Source organism: Ornithorhynchus anatinus, chromosome 2, assembly GCF_004115215.2.
Source record: "Ornithorhynchus anatinus isolate Pmale09 chromosome 2, mOrnAna1.pri.v4, whole genome shotgun sequence".
NCBI lineage: Eukaryota > Metazoa > Chordata > Mammalia > Monotremata > Ornithorhynchidae > Ornithorhynchus > Ornithorhynchus anatinus.
In genome coordinates, this window is record NC_041729.1 from 63,976,833 (window position 1) to 63,999,018 (window position 22,186).

The 22,186-nt window shown below is 58.1% G+C and overlaps 1 protein-coding gene across 5 annotated transcripts in view; it reads right to left on the reverse strand.

The window, feature by feature from the left end:
• The window catches only part of MAP3K4 (mitogen-activated protein kinase kinase kinase 4), a 165,344-nt gene extending 146,719 nt beyond the window's left edge, over window positions 1-18,625 (reverse strand). For 4 of the 5 annotated variants that reach the window (XM_029054517.2, XM_029054505.2, XM_029054512.2 and 1 more), the window contains exon 1: window positions 18,550-18,624. In XM_029054517.2, coding sequence (XP_028910350.1) covers window positions 18,550-18,566 — 17 coding nt within the window. In that variant the 5' untranslated portion in view covers window positions 18,567-18,624. Of the gene's footprint in view, window positions 1-18,549 lie in introns of all 5 variants that reach the window. The other variant, XM_029054497.2, reaches the window with a different exon arrangement.
• Between the last annotated feature and the right edge of the window lie 3,561 nt (window positions 18,626-22,186).

Here is a 22,186-nt window from a genome sequence, read left to right on the forward strand (position 1 = left end):
CTTTCTCTTTCACTGGCGACCCTGCAAGAGGCCCTTACCGCTCTGCTCAACCCCAAGATGACAGTTTGAGTTCAGTCGCCGATGATTTAATGGGCAGGCTAACCACAGTCCTCTTTCGGTGCACTCTCTCCTATTTATAGCGACTCTCGTATTTTAACCCTTGCACTTCACCTCTGCTTGCCTCTCTCCGGTTAGACCGGAAGCTCCTCCACGTCCGCTTTCACATCATCTCGGCGTCTGGTCGCCAGCTCTCCTACAGAGAGAACCACACCCTCTCGGAGTCGCTCTGCACCCAATTCCCCCTCCCTGATCAGGTACAATTCCCTCATTCATTCGACGGTATTTATCGAGCGCGTACCGGGGGCAAAGCCCTCGTACGACGTGCTCGGGAGACCACACCGATCGTAATAATTTGTTAAGCGCTTACTATGTGCAGAGCACAGTTCTAAGCGCCCGGGGTAGACACAGGGGAATCAGGTTGGATACAGTCTTCCAATCCCCATTTGACAGACGAGGTCACTGAGGCCCAGAGAAGTGAAGGGACTCGCCCACAGTCGCCCGGCTGACCGGCGGCAGAGCCGGGATCCGAACCCCTGACCTCTGACTCCAAGGCCCGGGCCGCTTCTCGACACAACAACGATGTACAAGCAGGACACCTGGCTTCGGGGCTCTTAAAACAATAAAGAGGACGTGTCACTTTTAGTTCACCTGCCTGAATGTCCTTCTTGCCAGGTCTTGTCGATTCTGTCAGTCAATGATATTGATTGAGCGCTTACTACGTGCCCAGCACTGTGCTAGGCGCTTGGGAAGGTAGGCCACAGGAGACTTAGCGGAGGTGTTCGCCGCACAGAACGTCCTCTTGGAGGTTCTCAGAGGGCGGGGCGGTCCCTAACTCGGCTAAAGCATCATCATCGGAGAACGTCTCTTCATGAGCGCCTGCTTTGTGGGAAACCTTAAAGGAGGCACTCGGGGACGTACAAGAAAAAGACAGGATCTCTGACCCGGAGGAGCTGGCAGTCGAAACTGCAAAAGGCAGACCCACGACGAGTCCCGGAGTAAGCGACTCGACCTAGCGGAAAGAGCCCAGGTCTGGGAGTCAGGAGACTCGGTTTCCAACCCTGCCTCCGCCCCTTTCTCATTCAGTCGCATTTATTAAGCGCTTACTGTGTGCAGAGCGCCGTGCACAGTGCTCGGGAGAGTACGGTACCACGGTGTGGCCCTGAGCACGTCGCTGCCCTTGTCTTGGCCTCAGTTTCCTCATCTGTACAATGGGGACGAAAAGCCTATCCTCCTTCCCCCTTAAACCACGAGCCCCATATGGGACAGGAACCCGGTCTGGCTGGATTTTCTTGCAATAATAATGACGACGCTGGCATCTTGTTAAGCCCTTACTATGTGCCGAGCGCCGTTCGAAGCGCTGGGGGAGCCACAGGGGAATCGGGCCGTCCCACGTGGGGGTCTTCATCCCCATTTTCCAGATGAGGGAAACGAGGCCCAGAGAAGCGAAGCGACTCGCCCGCAGTCACCCGGCTGACACGTGGCAGAGCCGGGATTCGAACCCCTGACCCCTGACTCCGAAGCCCGGGCTCTTTCCATTGAGCCACGCTGCTTCTCTACCCCAGCACCAGAGGAAGCACCCAACAGAAACCACCATCAGTAGGAGGAGTACCGAGATCCTACTCACAAACGATAAAGACAAACGAATGCAATTAAGGCCACGCGCGGTGACGCACAGACAGAGAGAGCCGCCCTCCAAGTTGATCGCGGATCCTCCGCTTGGCTGCTGGGTGACCCGGGGCACGTGGCTCCACTTCTCGGGACCTCAGTTACCACATCTCTAAAATGGGGATGAAGAGGGGGAGCCCATGTGGGACTGCCAGTCGGCGCTCAGTGCCGTGCCTGGCACCACGGTAGGCGCTTAACAAACCTCACCAAAAAACGGTTAGGGGAGATCGCTTCCTGCATTGGCAGGCATGGACGTGTCGAAGCGGCGTGGCTCGGTGGAAAGAGCCGGGGCTTGGGCGTCAGAGGCCGCGGGTTCGAATCCCGGCTCTGCCACGTGTCAGCCGGGCGACTGTGGGCGAGTCGCCTCACTTCTCTGGGCCTCAGTGACCTCGTCGGTAAAACGGGGATGAAGCCCGGGAGCCTCACGTGGGACAACCAGATTATCCCGTATCTACCCCAGCGCTTAGAACGGTGCTCTGCACCCAGTAGGCGCTGAACCGATACCAACATTATTATTATTATTATTGTGTTTCCCACCTTGACCCTCTCCAGTCCATTCTCCGTCCTGTTCAAGCAACAGATCCCTCCCTCCGGGGCCACCAATGCATTCCTCTTCTTGCCACCTCGCGTGGACTCAACTCTCTCCTGATTCTCCTCAACCTCTCGGCTGCCTTGGACACAGTAATGACAACAATAATCACGGTATTGGTTAGGCGCCTACTATGTGCCGAGCACTGTTCTAAGCGGACGCTGACGCCCTGTGGAAACACCAACTCACCCTTGGTACTAAGAGAGGCGGCACGGTCTAGCGGAAGGAGCACAGGCCTGGCTACCAGAGGACCTGGGTTCTCATCCCAACTCTGCCACCCGCCCGCTGTGTGACCTTGGGCAAGTGGCTTAACTTCTGTGGCCTCAGTTACCTCATCTGTAAAACGGGGACTAAGACCGTGAGCCCCCGCGTGGGACGTGGACTGGGTCTAACCTGATTATCTCGAATCGACCCCCGTTTCTCGTTCAGTGCCTGGCCCATAATAAGTGTTTAAATACCGGTAAAACAAAAAATCCTTGGATTTTCAGACGGTCAGTCCTCTCCTGACTCGTCTCCTCCTGATCCTCCTTGGTTTATTCAGCCGACGGCTCTCACTTGCCAATCGCGAATGTCCCTCGAGGTTCTGTCCCGGCTCCCTTTCTCTTCTCCATCTACAGTCACTCCCCGGGGGACGCAACCACTCCCGTGGCTTCCGCGGCCAAATCTTGGCGGATGACTCCCAGATCCACCTCTCTGCCTCAGCCCTTTCTCCTCCTTTTTTCTTTTTTTATCCTTATGGCATCTGTTAAACGCTCACCACGTGACGAGCACCGTTCCAAGTACTGAGGTGGATGCGAGTAATCATTCATTCATTCAATAGCATTTACTGAGCGCTTACTATGTGCAGAGCACTGGACTAAGCGCTCGGAATGAACAAGTCGGCAACAGATAGAGACGGTCCCTGCCCTTTGACGGGCGCACGCTCTAATCGGGGGGACACAGTCCCCATCCCACGTGGGGCTCACAGTTTAAGGAGGCGGGACAACGGGGGTTGAATACCCTTTCCGAAGGTGAGGGACCTGAGAGATAATAACGGTGGCATTTGTTAAGCGCTCACTATGTGCAGAGCACTGTTCTAAGCGCTGGGGGGATACGCGGTGATCAGATTGTCCCACGTGGGGCTCACGGTTTTAATCCCCATTTTACAGATGAGGTAACCGAGGCCCAGAGAGGTGAAGCGACTCGCCCACGGTCACGCAGCCGACGAGCGGCAGAGCCGGGAGTCGAACCCATGGCCTCCGACTCCGAAGCCCGGGCTCTTTCCACCGAGCCACGCTGCTTCCCCCGAGGGAAGACCTTCCCTTCAGAAGGTCTCTTCGCTGGAAAACCTTCAGAGGTCACCTGATATCCCCCGTGTCAAACAAATGCCTGACCGCGGCTTCAGGGCGCTCCACCTGGCTCTCTCCCTCCGACCTATCCGCTCCTTGACGCTTGTACGCCCCGGCTCACGCTCTTCATTTACCTCACACTAGCCAGCGGGGCCTAGGGGAAAGACCACGGGCCCGGGAGCCAGAGGACCTAGACGGTAAGAGGACCTGGACTCCGATCCCGGATCCGCCACTCGTCTGCCGGGTGACCTTGGGCAACTCACTTGGCTCCTCCGGGCTTCCGTTTCCTCATCTGGGAAACGAGGATCGAAAGCTGTGGGCCCCGTGCGGGACGCAGACTGTGTCCCAACCTGCTTATCTTCTATCTATCTCGGGGCATAGTACAGCGCCCGGCCCGTAATAAGCGCTTTAACAAACACCATTATTATTATTGCCATTACTAGCTACTCACTCGGCCTCACTTTCCTCTCTCCCACCACGAACGTCCTGTTCACTCCGACATGGCCGCCAGGAACACCCCTCGTCCTTCCCGCTTCCCATTCTCCTCATCTTCTAAGGCCTTCTGCAATCACACCTCCTCCAGGAGGCCTTCCATGATTAGCGTCGGATCTCCCCATCTGAGACCCTCCGCCCCCCCCCACACACACCTACCGCGATTTCAGCCTTTCCATACCACCTAAGCACCTGGCGACTCACACCCAGGAGCGCTTATTTACCTATCTGATACACTCCGCTCCTTCCTTCTATCTGTAACTTATTTTATGGTCTAGATTAAAAGTCCTTCAGGGCAGGGATCGGGTCTACTACTCCCACTGTACACTCCCAGGCACTTAGCCCGGACGTCAGTCGGTCTGTCGTACTGCTTGCGCGCTTACCGCGGGCAGGGCGCCGTGCTCCGTGCTTGGGAGAGCGTGATATAACAATAATCGGCCATCCCCGGCCCATGATGAGCTTACGGTCTAGAGGGGGAGACGGACATTAACATAAATCAATTACAAATACGTATATAGGTGCTTCCGCGGTAATGCAATCACTAGAGAACCAAATAAGCAATGAAGAGGACTTGACACGCTACCAAGGTATCTGCCGTGTGCTTACCGTACGCCCGGCACCGTACTAAGCGTTGGGGTAGGTACACGTCTAATCGTGTTGGACACGGCCCGTGTCCCGGGCGGGGCTCGCAGCCTTAATCCCCATTTCAGAGATGAGGTGACCGAGGCCCAGGGAAGTGAAGCGACTCGCTCGAGGTCACAGAGCAAACGAGTGGCGGAGCCGGGATTAAAACCCAGGTCATTCTGTCACCAAGGCCACACTCCACCCACGAGGCCACGTGGCTTCTCGAAATACACTCGGAGAATATCTACACTTAGGCACAAACATATTTATACTTAGAAAAATGTATATTTTTCCAGGACCCCCAGGTTTCCGAAGATGACAGTTGCGAGAGTTTCCTCAGGGAGCTGCCGCGATTAGCCCCGGCTGAGCAAGATTAGCAAATTCTGGATTTAAAAAAGACCCAAACTTCTGCCTTGCGGGCTCTCAGAAGCATTTAATCACAGCTTTTTGAAGGCAACAAATCTCCCAGCTGGAAAGCCTGACAAAAAGTTCTGTTTCTCACTCTATTACCTAAAGACATGTGCCATGGAGAAGAAAGCAATCTGTCTGCAGAGCAGTCTGCCTACAGAGACAGACTGGAGTGGGTAATTTGGGAAAAATGTTAATAAGGCATCGATTAATGGAAATGAATTAGCACATCTAGATTCATTCGATGCTTCGTCGCTAGCACGATAATACCCCAAGGTAAACAGGAGAAAATGGAATTATTCTTTAAAAGAACAGCGGACGCAGCGCGAGGTGTCCACAGAAGCTCTGGAGGGTCCAGGGCTACTGAAGCGGCCGCTGTGGCGACGGGTGGGCCTTGGACCCCGCACCTCGAGGAGCCTCAATTCTGCTCCTCTGGCCGGACTGATCAGCCGACGGTATTTACTGAGCGCGTGGTGTGTGCAGAGCACTGTACTAAGCGCTTGGGAGAGTACACTGTAACAGAGTGAGTAGAAACGTTCCCTGCCCACGTGGAGCAGCATGGCCTGGTGGTCGGAGCAGGGGCCCGGGACTCCAGGGGACCTAAATTCTAATCCTGGCCCCGCCGCTTGTCCGCTGTGTGACCTTGGACCGGTCACTTCATTTCTCTGTGCCTCCGTTACCTTGTCTGTAAAACGGGGATCAAGACGGTGAGCCACGTAGGATATGAACTGTGTCCAACCTGATTAGCTTGTAATAATAACGTTGGTATTTGTTAAGCGCTTCCTATGTGCAGAGCACCGTTCTAAGCGCTGGGGGAGACACGGGGGCATCAGGTCGTCCCACGTGAGGTTCACACTTAATCCCCATTTTACAGGTGAGGTAACCGAGGCACAGAGAAGTGAAGTGACTCGCCCACCGTCACGCAGCTGACGAGTGGCAGGGCCGGGAGTCGAACCCATGACCTCTGACTCCGAAGCCCGGGCTCTTTCCACTGTATCTACCCCAGAGCTTAATACGGTGCCTGGCGCAGAGTAGGCGCTTAAAACCGATAATAAAAAAAAAAAAGGTGGCCTGCAGGCAAGGGGAGACTTTACAGATATGAGAGGGGCTGAGGGTGGGGTTAACCAAGACTTGAAGCTGCCTCTAGCCTGGCAGCTCGCTGTGGGCACGGAATGTGTCTATTCATCGCTGCGTTGGACTCTCCGAAGCAGGTGGCACAGCGCTCTGCACACAGTAAGCGCTGGATAAATACGACTGAAGGAAGGAACTGAACGAATCGAGTGCTTAAGGGGCTCAAATCCAAGCGGCAGGGCAACGCCGAAGGGAGCGGGTGGAGGGGAAATTAGGGGTTAGCCAGGGAAGGCCCCTCGAAGGACGTGCGGCTTGAACGAGGTGGAGAGCGTGGCCCAGAGGGAGGCGGGAGGGGTTCCAGGTCGTACTGTGGGCGAGGGTCGAAGTACAGAGAGTAGGTTGGGATCAGAGGAGCCAAGTGAGAGTTCTGGGTTGTAGTAGTAGGAAATCAGAGAGGTAAGGCAGGAGGGGGGCAAGGTGACCGACGGCTTGAAAGCCTAAGGTGAGGAGTTTTTGTCCGATGCCAAGGTGGATTGGGCAACCACCAGAGAATCCTGAGGCGTGAGGAAACACGGACTGAGAGGTCTCCTAGAAAAACCATCTGTGCAGCAGAATGAAGTACGGACTGGGAGCGGGGAGAGACGGGAAGCGGGGAGGTCAGCGAGGAGGCGGACGCAGCAGCCACGGCAGGGGACGATGAGCGGTCGGATCCCCGGAGTAGCCGTCCGGACGGAGTTGGGGGGGGGGGGGGCGGGGGTTTCGGGATGTTGTGAAGGCTGAACAGACAGGATCTGGTGACAGATTGAACGTGTGGGCTGAATGGGAGAGATGATGCCAAGGATATGCTGTAAACTTATTAATAACTGTGCCCGGGGAATTCTGGGCCCACAGGGACGAGATCTCGGGGCACCCGCTTCCCCGAAGGGTTTTCCAGAGGTTTAAGGCAACCAGCTGTACCCGGATTACCGGGGACAGGTGGTGCCCCGCACAGGCCCTATTAGAAAGCCGGTCTGCTGCCGAGGTTACCGACACGAAGGACGAAAGAAACTACCCCGCACCTCTTTGGAGCAGGTCAAAGGTCTGCTGCCCATCCGAAGGGCCTCCGTTCGCCGACGGTTCCCTCGACTTCACACGCTAGGTCCGCAAGCGCGACAGACACGAAGAAGTGACTCGTGACAGCCTAATGACTTCCAACTCTCCCGGAAGCCAATTTCAACTGCGAGACAAACAGCAGCAGCAAAGCTACAAGATCTTCCAAGTGTGTCGTTTCTATTTCCCTGACTCCAAGGTTAAGAATTCTCCCATTTCCACGGCAAGGGAGAGATCCGCTTCGGTGAACAGATTCACTTCCAATCAGTTAATCCTATCCCCTGAGCACCGACTGCGCTCTGAATTTTAAGAACCGGCATGCACTACCACTGAGCCGGTAGACACATTCCCTGCCCGCAACGAGCTAAAAGTCAAGGGGGAGATTACGGCATCGACCATTACGCTGTGAGCGACAACTACAAATTCATCCCTATATACTTTTGCAGAGATATGTAAATATCCCAGGGAGATCAGTCACTTACCCGCCCAATGACCTCGGGCGAATCACCTGATTTCTCTCAGTTTCCACATCTGTAAAATGGGGATTCAATATCCGTTCTCCCTTCCGCCCAAACTGAGATTCCCACGTGGGGGAAGGACCGGGTCTAACCCGGTTATCGTGCACCTACCTACGCACCTAGGGCAGTGCCTGGCACATAGAAAGCACTCAACGAACCCCACAGTTATTATTGACGTTATTATTTGCTAAAATCACCACACGCAAACTACGAGTTTCCGTGCGGGAAGCAGCACGAGGATTTCCGCGGCGATCCAACACGATCGGTTTTAGAGTTGCTCCAGTCAGGGTGGAAAGAATTAATCTTTCTTACAAATGACTCTGTCTAAATAGCCTTCGCGGAGCGGAGTGGTGCCAAAACAAGTAGATTTTGTCTTTCTTAAACGGGGCTAATCCTTTCCTCCCAATTTCCTACATCTGCATTCTGCAAAAACCAGCAGCCCAACAAAACGAGGCTTGTCGTCAGAAGCAACTCACGGTGCGAGGAGGATCCCCATTAGCGGTCACCCACCCGTGCTCCCGCTCACCACCGCGACGGCCAAAAAGACCCAAGTAGGCATTCGGTGGGTTGGCAGTTGGGAAGCGGTGAGGCTTAGTGGACGGAGCAAGGGCCCGGAAGTCAGGACCCGGGTTCTGTTCCCGTCTCCACCGCCTGGCTGCCGCGTGACCTGGGGAAAGACGTTTCACTTCTCTGAGCCTCAGAACCCTCATCTGTAAAATGGGGATGAAGAGCGTGAGTCCCGTGTGGGACCTGGACTGTGTCCAATCTGCCTCGCATCTAACCGAGCGCTTCGGACGATGCCGGGCACGTAGTCGGCCCTTAACGACACCATTAGACAAAGAAAATACTCTGAATCCCTCTACACACCCTCAAGCGCGCTCTGAATTTTAAGAACCGGCATGCACAGAATCAGGGTGTGACCGCCACGAAAACTATCGTGACAAGGAAAGCAGAGGCCTCACGTTACCCACCCCCAGCCCAGCCTTGAGAAGGGGAGGCTCTGCAGGGCCCGGCGACGAGATTACAGGTTTGGCGCTTCCCAGAAAGGGAGGCGTATTTAGCTTAACTTCGCCGACGAGCTAGTTCGGGCGGGATACGGGCAATGCAGATTATTTTGGAAGACGACGGCCTGTAATAAAATATACAACTTCCGAGTTAACCGGAAACCGCCGACTTAAAAAAAAAAAAAAAAAAAAGGCTCCTCAGGGGCCGTGAAAGTGTCTACCGACGGCTATAGTGGACTTGCCCACAGGCCCTAAAGTGCTCTCAACACAGTGAGCATTCAATAAGATCGATCGATGGGCCGAATCCTCGATGAAAACCAGGACGTATCATTGCCAAAACGTGTACTGATAATAACGATAATAATAACGGTGGTATTCGTGAAGCACTGATGGGCCAGGCAGTGGGGTAGACACAGGTAAATCGGGTCGGATACAGTCCCACGCGGGGCTCACGGTTTTAATCCCCATTTTCCAGGTGAGCTAAGTGAGGCAGAGCATCTGACTTGGCCCAGGTCACCGAGCAGACAAGCGGCACAGCCACGATTGGAACCCCGGACTTTCTGCCTCCCAGACCTGCGCTCTATCCACTAGGCCACCCCGCCGCTCCATGTTTCACCTATGTGGCATGCGCTTCATTTTATTTTCTGGAGAATCCATCAGCAAAGGGGGGAACCAAGGAGGCAAAGGATGGGCCCTTTCCCCTCCGCCCCCAGGCAAATTTTACCTCATCCTCTATCTCCCTAGAAAATGGAGGGTCAAGCCTAGGAGTGTGCGAAGGCCCAGACCCCTACGGAGCCCGGGCCGGATCCCCAGCCCGGATCCTAGAGCGCGGCTCCCATCAGCCACGGGCTACGGGCCACAATCTTGCCAGACCTCCTCGGGCTACCGAGGCCGACTCCAAGGCAGGGGACTCGCCGCTCTCAGGCCCCCCACGGGGCCCTGCCTAGAACCAGAGTGGCTTTAGAAGGGGCAACTAACCATTTTCCAGGAAATCCGGCCAGGCATTAAGCCCCGTGTGAGACATCACCCGCCTTTCGCAGCTTGCCCGGCACTCAATCCCAACCTGCTATTCTTCCTACTTCCGGCTACGGGGCGTTTTGTCAGAAGACCTCTTCAACTTGAGTCACTACCTAAAGTAAGTCTTTAAGTCTGGGGAGGTGTGTGTTTGGGAGGGGGAGGGAGGAGGAGGATCCAACGTCCCACGATACGGACCCGCTGCTCAAGATTTTGGAAAGAAATGAAAAGAGAGATTCAACTTTCGACACCGGAGATCAAATGCGTGGAGTGGGAATCTCTCTTTTCAGACGCTTCCGGGTTCCCTGGCACGGAACGTGCTCCGTTCGCTCGCCTCTTCCCGCCTCTCGTTTCGTTCGCATCCTTGTCGACTAGGCGCGCCCCCCATTTCGCCGTCAAATCTCTCGGGTGGTGCGAGGACGTTCTTGGGGGGGGGGGGGGGGGTCGCTCCATATCCCGAGTTTCAAGACATTCGGTCAGTATTCACTCAGCGCTTACTGCGCGCAGAGCACCGCACTGAGCACTTGGGAGAGTACGATATAGTAATGCAAAAGGCACAATCCCTGCCCGCAATGAGCTTACAGTCTAGAGGTCTGGAAGAAGAAGAAGATCGAGGTACAGTGAGAAGGCCGGCATTAGAGGAGTGAGGTGTGGGGGCTCCGTGGAAGCAATAATAATGATAATGTCGGTATTTGTTGAGCGGCACCGTTCCAAGCGCCGGGGTAGACCCAGGGGAATCGGGCGGTCCCACGTGGGGCTCGCCGTCTTCATCCCCATGTGACAGATGAGGGAACCGAGGCACCGAGAAGTGAAGTGACTGGCCCACGGTGGCACGGCGGACAGGCGGCCGAGCGGGGATTCGAACCCGTGACCTCCGAGAAGGAGAGGAGCGAGGGGAGAGAGGAGGGGGCGAGGGGATCGACCGCTTTAAAGCCAACGGCGAGGAGTCGCCGCTTAACACGCGGAGGGGGACGGGCCGCCGCTGGAGGTTCCCGAGGGGCGGGGGACGTGGCCCGAGAGACCGTGCGGAAAAATGATTTGGGCGGCAGAGTCAAGCGCGGCCTGAAGCGTGGAGAAACGGGAGGCAGAGAGGGCCGCGAGGAGGCTGACGATCAAGGCAGGGCAGGACGAGTGCCCGAAATTAATGTGGCAACAGTTTGGCTGGTGAGAAAAGGGCGGGGTTTAGCCACGCTGTGAAGGTACGAACTTGGGAATGAATATTAACCCGGCCCCTCTGCCCGGAACCCAGTGAGAAATCCAGTGATTTCAGTGAAATCTAGCCATGCTCCCCTTTAGACCGTGAGCCCGTGGTGGGCGGCGACCGTGTCTACCGACTCGGTTGTAGCGTATTCTCCCCGGGGCTTGGTACAGCGCTCTGCACAGCGCTCTGCACGCGCTACGAGCTCAGTGATAATGTTAACGATAAGGTTGGCATCTGTTAAGCGCTTACCAGGTGCAGAGCGCCGCTCTAAGCGCTGGGGGAGACGCAGGGGAATCAGATGGTCCCACGTGAGGCTCACGGCCTTCGTCCCCGATTTACAGATGAGGGAACTGAGGCCCAGAGAGGTAAGGGGACTCGCCCACAGTCACCCAGCTGACAGGCGGCAGGGCCGGGGTTCGAACCCACGACCTCCGACTCCCGAGCCCGGCCTCTTTCCACCGAGCCACGCCGCCGCCGTCCCAAGAGGTCGCGGCTCTCCGGCCACTCTGCTTCTTTGACCCCGAGCAGCGCGGCCCGGTGGAGAGAGCCCGGGCTGTGGAGTCAGACGTCAGGGGTTCGAATCCCGGCTCGGCCACCTGTCAGCTGCAAGTCACTTGACTTCTCGGTGCCCCGGTTCCCTCATCTGTCAAATGGGGATGAAGACTGGGAGCCCCACGTGGGACGACCTGATTCCCTTGCGTCTACCCCGGCGCTGAGGACGGTGCTCGGCACGTGGTCGGCGCTTAACCGATACCAACATCATTACTGAGAATAATAATTAAGGCTTCTGTCAGGTGCCTACGGCGCGCCAGGCACCGTGCCGAGGGCTCGGGCGGAAACAGTCCCCTTCCCACGTGGGGCTCACGGTCTCGCTCCCCGTTTTACAGACGAGTGAGGCAGAGAGAAGTGACCTGCCCAAGGTCAGGCAGCAGACACGTGGCAGAGCAGGGATCGGCCAGGACCTGCTGACTCCCAGGCCTGAGTTCGAGCCACTGTGCCATGCCCGCTCCCTGTTTGGGTTTTCTTCTTTTCCCTTCAGCTCTTTTCCTACCAAAAAAAAAAAATGCTTCTTAAAGACTGGTATTTTCTGCGCAGCCTGAGCCTACATAAATTAAGCCTGCTGATCCTTAGATTGCATTATAAAGTTTCCAAGCTGTAAATCAAGAACCGCGCGAGCAACGACTTGGGGAGCGAAAAAGGAAAAAAACCTGCTTGTACCCAGTGCAGACGCTCCAAATCCGTTTTAACAACATCCTCTAGACCGTGAGCTGGTTACGGGCAGGGAACTCTGTGGTATCGATTCTCCCAAGTGCTTACCGCAGTGTCCTGCACAGGGCAAGCGCTCAAGAAACACCAGCGGTGGATGGACCTTCGAAATCATAAGCCGGCTGGGCAACCTCAGTGCGAAGCGGTTTCTGGAATTATTATCATGACGATAATAATGTGGGCATTGGGCCTACTAGGTGCCGAGCACCGTTCTAGGCGCTGGGGGAGACACGGGGGAATCAGGTGGTCCCACGTTGCGCACTTCTCGCCCGGCCCTAGAGCGAACCCCGTCAGAAGGTCAAAAGAATGATCTCGCCGCATCCAACCGAATGCCGGCGCCACCCCGGCCCCACACAGCGTAAAATCGCACGCGAACCGATTACCGGGAGGAAAGCCGGCGGCGGAGGGGGCCGGCCGGCGGCTTCTTCGCTTACGGGCTTAAATTCACGCAAACGCTGAATTTTCCCCCGCATTTTCCAACGACTGAACCCGAATTCATCCGGGCTCTCTCCAGTTCTGTTGGAGCTCTCGTTTTAAGTCTCCCGGGACTTCCTTCTCTTCCCTAACGTCGACGTGATTTCAGAGTCTATTTTGGAAGGCGTCTCCGCCGCGACGTCCCCACACTCGGGTCGCCTTAACGCGCCGTCCAGCGAGATCCGAAGGTCGGGAATCGCCTCCACCGGGAAGCGCCTCGGCGTACTCCCATCGCGCGCGCAACGGCTGCGAACGCCGACTTCGGACCCGACCCGAAACCTGGGGTTTCCACCTTCCGCACGGGGGGCCGGATCGCTCCCCCGGCACCCGGGCGGCGGTTTCTTTTACGGAAAGGGTCTGCGCCAATGTGATTCATCGCATGCTTCCGTTAATCTGCGTGGGGAGATGAACGCTAGGACAAGAGGAAAGCGGCGCGGCCTAGGAGCTCGGGACTGGGTGCGAATCCCGGCTCTACCGCTCGGCTGCTGCGTGACTCTGGGCATGTCGCTTAGTTGCTCTGTGCCTCGGTTTCCCCAGTCTACAACAGGGCTCGGCACGGTGCTCGGCACCTGCTAATAATAGGGGGCGTTTCTCAAGTGCTCACCACGTGCCACGCTCAGCGCCGGGGGAGACACCGGATAAGCAAGCCAGGCCCGGCCCCATCTACCCCAGAGTTAATAATAGTAACGTCGGCATCGGTTAGGCGCTTACTCCGCGCACAGCACCGTTCTAAGCGCTGGGGGAGAGACAGGATCATCGGGTCGTCCCACGTGAGGCTCCCGGTTCATCCCCACTTTCCAGACGAGGTCACCGAGGCCCAGGGAAGCGAAGTGACTCGCCCACGGTCCCACGGCTGCCGAGGGGCGGGGGCCGGGATTCGAACCCGTGACCTATGAAATCCCCAATGTGGCTGACAGCCTAAGGGGGAGGGAGGACGGGTATCAGATCCCCATTTTACAGGTAAGACTCGCCCAAGGTCCCACAGCGGGCAACCCCGTCCTCCCAGGCCACGTGGCCTCCGCCCGCGCGATTATCATCATCCGTCTAGATCGTCGTCATTCACAACGCTCCCGCCGCCCGCCCGAAGCCGGCATCATCATCATCATTATCATCATCATCATCATCGTCCCGCGGGGCCGACGGAAAGCGGAGCGTCCCTTCCAGCCCCCATCCTGCGCAAACCCGCACGGGGGGTGGAGGCGGGGGGGCTCCTCGCGCTCTGCTGGCCGGGGAAGCCCCCCCGACTCCCTTCCCCGCCTAAGCCCCCGCCCCGGGACCAAAGCAATCCATTCCGAGCGCTCAGTCCGGCGCTCCGCACGTAGTAAGCGCTCGATAAATACGATCGAATCGATGAATGAGGCCCGGCGGGCCCCTCCTCACGCGGGCCAGAACCCGTGGAGTCCCGTCGCGGAATCATCCCTTCACGGCACGCCGGGCTGCACGGACGCTCGGGTTGGGGGGGGGGGCAGCTACGGCTACAGCCGCGGCGAGGACTTCCCCGGTTCCCGCGCGCCGCCCGATGCCCCGCGTAGCCGTGGGGCGCGTACGGGGTGCGCGACACTGTACTGGGTGCTCGGGCGAGGGCGTGCGCCACCACGTTTCCCACCCGCGTCGCCGTCGTCGGTAGATTCGGACGAATGCTCCGCGCCCAGCACCGGACCGGGCCCTCGGGAGCGGCAAGTCGGAGACGCGGTTCCTTGCCCTCGAGGGGCTGAGACTCTAAGTGCTCAATTAAACCACCGTGCTCTATTTTCGCAACGGATTTGAGCGACAATAAATAATAATGCGGGTATCCGTTAAGCGCTCGCTACGTGCCGAGCGCCGTTCGAAGCGCCGGGGGAGACACAGGGGAACCAGGTGGTCCCGCGTGGGGCTCGCGGCCTTCATCCCCATTTGACAGACGGGGTCACGGAGGCACCGAGAAGTGAAGCGACTCGCCCACGGTCACCCGGCTGACAGGGGGCCGGGCCGGGATTCGAACCCGTGACCTCTGACTCCAAAGCCCGGGCTCTTTCCACTGAGCCGCGCTGCTCGCAACCAAGGGCAGAATATTAAAATGGCTAAAAATTTCAGGTCAGTGAGAACGACCCACTCAGCGCTCGCGCGCAGAACGCGGAACAAAGCACTCGGCAGAGTACAATAGGGCATTCGTTCGTTCATTCATTCAATAGTATCTACTGAGCGCTTACTGAGCGGAAGGACGGGCGGGGGGAATCCGCGAGGAGGCCGACTGCTGCCGGCGTCGGGGTTCGTTAGGCGCTTACTACGCGCGGAGCGCTGTGCTGAGCGCTGGGGGGGGGGGGGTGGGGGTCCCACGTGCGGCTCACAGCTTTCCTCCCCCTTCTCCGGATGAGGGAACCGAGGCCCAGAGAAGGGAAGCGACTCGCCCACGGTCCCCCGGCTGACAAGGCGGCGGAGACCGGAAGCGCCTCCGAGGGCCGGGACCGTCGCCGTATCCCGATTCGTCCGCTCCGAGCGCTCAGTCCAGCGCTCTGCACGTAGTGAGCGCTCGGGACATACCAGGGTGAGCGAGTCGCGAAGCCACCGCGGGACGGACGGCCTGCGGTCACCTGCTGCGGCGCCAAAGGGGAAAGGCCGTTTGAGGGGCGGCAGGAGCGCCGACGACCATCACCACCCCGCGGATCGCCATCGCTCAGTCCGGCGCTCTGCCCGGAGTGAGCGCTCAGTACGTACTGCCGAGTGAATGAATGATGCGAGTCAGAGAGGAACGAATCACGCCAAAGGGGGATGGAGACGGGGAGCCTCCCGGGGGCCCACCGCATTCCCCCGCGTCTACCCCGGCGCTCGGCGCGTAGTGAGCGCCTAACGGATCCCAACATTCTTCTCCTCGTTATCACGACGCGACGCGGGCCGCCGGAGAATCCCCGGGCCGCCGGGCCGCCGCCTCTCCCCGTCTCGCGGGGCCCGACGGCGGCTCGCAAAGGCCACGGAGAGAGGGAGGCGCGAGGCGGGGCCCGAAGCCGTCAGCCTGACAGACGGCAGGCCCCGCGGGCCTCTTTCCGGCGAGCTTTTCCCTCGGAACACCACCGGCGGCCGGCCCCGCCGCGAACCGTCCCGCTTCGGGAGGCCGCCCTTCCCTCCCGTTCGGACGGAGCCCGTCGCCCTCGGCCCGTTTCCTCCCGGGAGACCTCGGCGGAGACGCCCGTCTCCCTTCCGCCGCCGCTGCGGAGGAATCCGGCTTCCCTACGCGCGTCTCCCGCCCCGCTCTCCTCGACGTCCGCTCGGACCGGAAAGGCTTCCGAGCTTTACCGGGAACGCCGCTCCCCATTACCCGCGGGCCGAGGACGGAATTAACGGCCGGCGCCTCCTCCCCTCGGCCACCGGATCCGGAGGGACGTCGAGGGGCGGGGACCGTCTCTCTCCGTTAGCCAGCGCTCCGCACACGGTAAGCGCGCAATAAATACTATCGAACGAACGAAGGAAGGGGCAGGGACCGTCTCCGTTACGGATCTGTCCGTTCCGAGCGCTCGGTACAGCGCTCCGCACATGGTAAGCGCTCGATCACTACTATCGAATGAATGAAAAGAGGGGCAGGGACCGTCTCCGTTACCGATCTGTCCGTTCCGAGCGCTCAGTCCAGTGCTCCGCACGTGGTAAGCGCTCAATAAATACTACTGAATGAATGCAGGAAGGGGCAGGGACTTTATCTGTTACCCATCTGTCCATTCCGAGCGCTTAGTCCAGCGCTCTGCACATGGTAAGCGCTCAATACTATCGAATGAATGAATGAAGGGGCAGGGACCGTCTCCGTTACCCATCTGTCCGTTCCGAGCGCTCAGTACAGTGCTCTGCTCACGGTAAGCGCTCAGTACTATTGAATGAATGAAGGGGCAGGGACCGTCTCTATCTGTTACCGATCTGTCCATTCCGAGCGCTTAGTCCAGTGCTCCGCGCATAGTAAGCGCTCAGCAAATACTATGGAACGAATGGGCAGGGACCGTCTCTCTGTTACCGATCTGTCCATTCCGAGCGCTTAGTCCAGCGCTCTGCACATAGTAAGCGCTCGATCAATACTATCGAATGAATGAAGGAAGGAAGGGGCAGGGACCGTCTCTATCTGTTAGCGATCTGTCCATTCCCAGCGCTTAGTCCAGTGCTCTGCACGTGGTAAGCGCTCAGTAAATAGTATTGAATGAACGAAGGAAGGGGCAGGGACTTTATCCGTTACCCATCTGTCCATTCCGAGCGCTTAGTGCAGTGCTCTGCAACATGGTAAGCGCTCAATAAATACTATCGAATGAACGAATGAAGTGAAGGGGCAGGGACCGTCTCCGTTACCGACCTGTCCGTTCCGAGCGCTTAGTGCAGTGGTGGTAAGCGCTCAATAAATACTATTGAACGAACGAATGAATGGGCAGGGACCGTCTCCGTTAGCGATTTGTCCATTCCCAGCGCTCAGTCCAGTGCTCCGCGCATAGTAAGCGCTCAATACTACTCAATGAAGGAATGAAGGGGTAGGGACCGGCTCTATCCGTTAGTGATCCGTCCATTCCGAGCGCTTAGCACAGCCCTCGGCACACGGTAGGCGCTCAATAAATACTACTGAATGAACGAATGAAGGGGCAGGGACCGTCTCCGTGCGTTACCCACCCGTCCGTTCCGAGCGCTCGGCGCGCAGTGAGCGCTCCATAAATACCAGCGAATGGAAAGAGTCTCCCTTCCCGCCGACGCGACGGCTCCGAAGACGCCGGGGACGAGCGTCGAGGTCCGGGATTCCCCAGGGAGGGCGCGGAGGGCGACGGCAACTAAGTCTCGGAAGGCCGCAGAGACACAAGAAGGGAGCGAAATTCCAATCGACAAGCAGCGTGGCTCGGCGGGAGGAGCACGGGCTTTGGAGTCAGAGGTCATGAGTTCGAATCCCAGCTCTGCCACCTGTCAGCTGTGTGACCGTGGGCAAGTCGCTTCACTGCTCTGGGCCTCGGTTCCCTCGTCTGTAAAATGGGGATGAACTGCGAGCCTCCCTTGGGACCGCCTGATCACCCTGTCTCTCCCCCGGCGCTCAGCACAGCGCTCGGCACATAGTGAGCGCTGAACAAACACCAACGTCACCGAGAAGCGGCGTGGCTCGGTGGAAAGAGCCCGGGCTTGGGAGTCAGAGGTCGCGGGTGCGAATCCCGGCTCTCCCACTTGTCTTCTGGGTGACCTTGGGCAAGTCGCTTCACTTCTCCGGGCCTCAGTTACCTCATCTGTCAAATGGGGATGCAGACTGCGAGCCCCATGTGGGACAATCTGATTTCCTTGTTATCTCCCCCAGGGCTTAGAACAGTGCTTGGCACATAGTAAGCGCTTAACAAATACCATCAGTGATTGCGCCGTCTCTCCGCCAGCGCTTGGCACAGTGCTCTGTACAGAGTAAACACTTGAATACCAACGTGATTATGATTGTTATTAAAATGGGGATGAACGGGGAGCCTCCCGTGGGACGGCCTGATGACCCTCTATCAACCCCAGTGCTTAGCACAGCGCTCTGCCCCTAGTAAGTGCTTAACATACACCTTTACTATTATTATTATTAAAATGGGGATCAACGGGGAGCCTCCCGTGGGACCGCCTGATGCCCCTGGGTCTCCCCCAGCGCTTAGCACAGCGCTCTGCACAGAGTAAGGCCCGCCGTTCCCCGGGCCTCAGTTTCCCCGCCTGCACCACGGGGCTGCACGCGGGGGAGAGGGGGGGGGGGGCGCTTGCGGGCTGGACGCGGCGCTCAGCGCAGGGTGGCGCGCCTTACCGCGGCGGCTCGTCCATGGCGGCGGCGCGGGGTCCGTCAGTCCGGCAGGCGGAGGGGAGGGGAAGGGAGGCGGGCCGAGGCGCCGGGAGCCCGCCGGGCCCGGGAGCGCCCCGCCGCCCGCCGCGGCGCCATCTTCCCTTCCCCGCCCCGCCCGGCCCACGCGACGGCGGCCGCGCCGGGACAAGACGCCCAGGGCGAAGGGGCGGGGCTACGGGCGAGAGGGACGGGGCTCGCCGCCAATGGGAAAGGAGGGAGGGCGAGGGGGCGGGGCTAAAGGGGGAGAGGGACGGGGCTCGCCGCCAATGGGAAAGGAGGGAGGGCGAGGGGGCGGGGCTAAAGGGGGAGAGGGACGGGGCTCGCCGCCAATGGGAAAGGAGGGAGGGCGAGGGGCGGGGCTAAAGGGGGAGAGGGACGGGGCTCGCCGCCAATGGGAAAGGAGGGAGGGCGAGGGGCGGGGCTAAAGGGGGAGAGGGACGGGGCTCGCCGCCAAGGGGAAAGGAGGGAGGGCCAGGGGGCGGGGCTACGGGGGAGAGGGACGGGGCTCGCCGCCAAGGGGAAAGGAGGGAGGGCGAGGGGGCGGGGCTAAAGGGGGAGAGGGACGGGGCTCGCCGCCAAGGGGAAAGGAGGGAGGGCGAGGGGGCGGGGCTAAAGGGGGAGAGGGACGGGGCTCGCCGCCAAGGGGAAAGGAGGGAGGGCGAGGGGCGGGGCTAAAGGGGGAGAGGGACGGGGCTCGCCGCCAAGGGGAAAGGAGGGAGGGCGAGGGGGCGGGGCTACGGGGGAGAGGGACGGGGATCGCCGCCAAGGGGAAAGGAGGGAGGGCGAGGGGCGGGGCTAAAGGGGGAGAGGGACGGGGCTCGCCACCAATGAGAAAGGAGGGAGGGTGAGGGGGCGGGGCTACGGGGGAGGGGGTCGGGGGTCTCGACCAATGGGAGCGCGGGGAGGGCGAGGGAGCGGGGCTATGTGAGAAAGGGACGGGGGCCGCCGCCAAGAGGAGCGCGGGGAGGCCAAGGGGGCGTGGCTACTGGGGAGAGGGACGGGGGCCGCTACCAATGGGAGCGCGGGGAGGGCAAGGGGGCGGGGCTAAAGAGGGAGAGGGACGGGGGTCTCGACCAATTGGGAGCGGAGGGAGGGTGAGGGGGCGGGGCTACGTGGAAAAGGGGCAGAGGGACGGGCGCCGCAGCCAATGGGAATGCGGGGAGGCCGACGGGGCGGGGCTACGGGGCAGAGGGACGGGGGCTGCCGCCAATGGGAAAGGAAGGAGGGCGAGGGGGCGGGGCTACGGGGGAGAGGGACGGGGTCTCGACCAATGGGAGCGGAGGGAGGCTGAGAGGGGCGGGGGCTACTTTAGAAAGGGGGAGGGGCTACGAAAAGGGCTCGGGGCCGCGACCAATGGGAGCGGAGGCAGCTCGAGAGGGGCGGGGCCACGCGGGAAAGGGGCGGGGCCTCACCGTCACGTGCCCCCCGCGCCAGTAACTGCCGCGCCCCCGTCCTTCATTCATTCCTTCCTTCCTTCTTTCCTTCCTTCCTTCCTTCCTTCCTTCCTTCCTTCCTTCCTTCCTTCCTTCCTTCCTTTCTTCATTCAATCCTTCATTCATTCATTCAATCCTTCATTCATTCAATCCTTCATTCATCCCTTCATTCATTCCCCCACTGGTGCTCTCAGTCCTCTCCATTGAGCGCTTCCTTCCTTCAGTCCTACTTTTTGAGCGCTTACGGTGTGCAAAGCAGCGCGGCTCAGTGGCAAGGCCTGATCGCCTTGTCTCTCGCCCCAGCGCTTAGCACAGCGCTCTGCACGTAGTCAGCGCTTCACCAATACCAACATGATTATCATCATTATTATCATTATTATTATTATTATCATTATTATTATTATAGAGAGAGAGAGAGAAGCAGCGCGGCTCAGTGGCAAGGCCTGATGGCCTTGTCTCTCGCCCCAGCGCTTAGCACAGCGCTCTGCACCTAGTCGGCGCTTCCCCAATACCAACATGATGATTATTATTATCATTATCACTATTATTATTATAAGTAGAAGCAGCGGGGCTCAGCGGAAAGAGCCCGGGCTTGGGAGCCCGAGGTCGTGGGTTCGAATCCCGGCTCTGCCCCCTCGTCAGCTGGGTGACTGTGGGCGAGACGCTTCACTTCTCTGGGCCTCGGTGGCCTCATCTGGAAAATGGGGATGAGGACAACCTGACTACCCTGTCTCTCCCCCAGCGCTTAGAACAGTGCTCGGCACCTAGTGAGCGCTTAAACCGATCCCAACGTTATTATTCTTAGACCGTGAGCCCGTCCGAGGGCAGGCACCGTCTCTCTCTGTTCCCGATTTGTCCATTCCAAGCGCTCAGTCCAGTGCTCTGCCCGGAGTAAGCGCTCAATAAATAAAATCATCATCATCATCATCATCGTCGTAATATTGGCGTTTGTTAAGCGCTTACTCCGGGCAGAGCACTGTTTTAAGCGCTGCGGGGGATCCAGGGGAATAATAATAATAATAATAATAATAAATGTAGGTATTGGTTAAGCGCTTACTCTGGGCAGAGCACTGTTCTAAGCGCTGCGGGAGATACAGGGGAATAATAATAATAATAATAATAATAATAATAATAAATGTAGGTATTGGTTAAGCGCTTAGTCTGGGCAGAGCACTGTTCTAAGCGCTGCGGGAGATACAGGGGAATAATAATAATAATAATAATAATAAATGTAGGTATTGGTTAAGCGCTTAGTCTGGGCAGAGCACTGTTCTAAGCGCTGGGGGAGCGAGAGGGTCATCGGGTGGTCCCACGTGGGGCTCACACCCTTTTAAAGCCCCCTTTTCCAGATGAGGGAACTGAGGCCCAGAGAAGTGAAGTGACTGGCCCACGGTCACCCGGCTGACGAGGGGCAGAGGCGGGATTCGAACCCGTGACCTCCGACCCCCAAGCCGGGCCTCTTTCCCCTGAGCCACGCTGCTTCTCGAGCGTTCAATCAATACTACTACTACTACTAATGAGAATGTCGGTATCTGTTAGGCGCTTACTACGTGCCGAACGCTGTGCTAAGCGCTGGGGGAGACACAGGGTCACGGGGCGGTCCCACGTGAGGCTCCCAGTTAATCCCCATTTTCCAGATGAGGGAACTGAGGCCCAGAGAAGTGAAGCGACTCGCCCACGGTCACCCAGCTGACAGGTGGCGGAGCCGGGATTCGAACCCGCGACCTCTGACTCCCACGATTGAACGAATGAGTAAAGCCCTGGACTAAGCGCTTGGAAAATCCAACGACGACGATAGTTATGATGATGGCGTTTGTTGAGCGTCTACTACGTGCCAAGCACTGTTCTAAGCGCTGGGGACATAATAATAATGATGATAATAATAATGATGATAATAACGGCGTCTGTTAAGCATTTACTATATGACAAGCACCGTTCAAGTGCTGGACTAATAATAATAATGATAATAAGGATGTTTTTTGTTGAATGTCTACTATGTGCCAAGCACTGTTCTAAGCGCTGGGGTGATAATGATAATAATAATAATGATGATAATAACGGTGTCTGTTAAGCATTTACTATATGACAAGCACCGTTCAAGTGCTGGACTAATAATAATAATGATAATAATAAGGATGTTTTTTGTTGAATGTTTACTATGTGCCAAT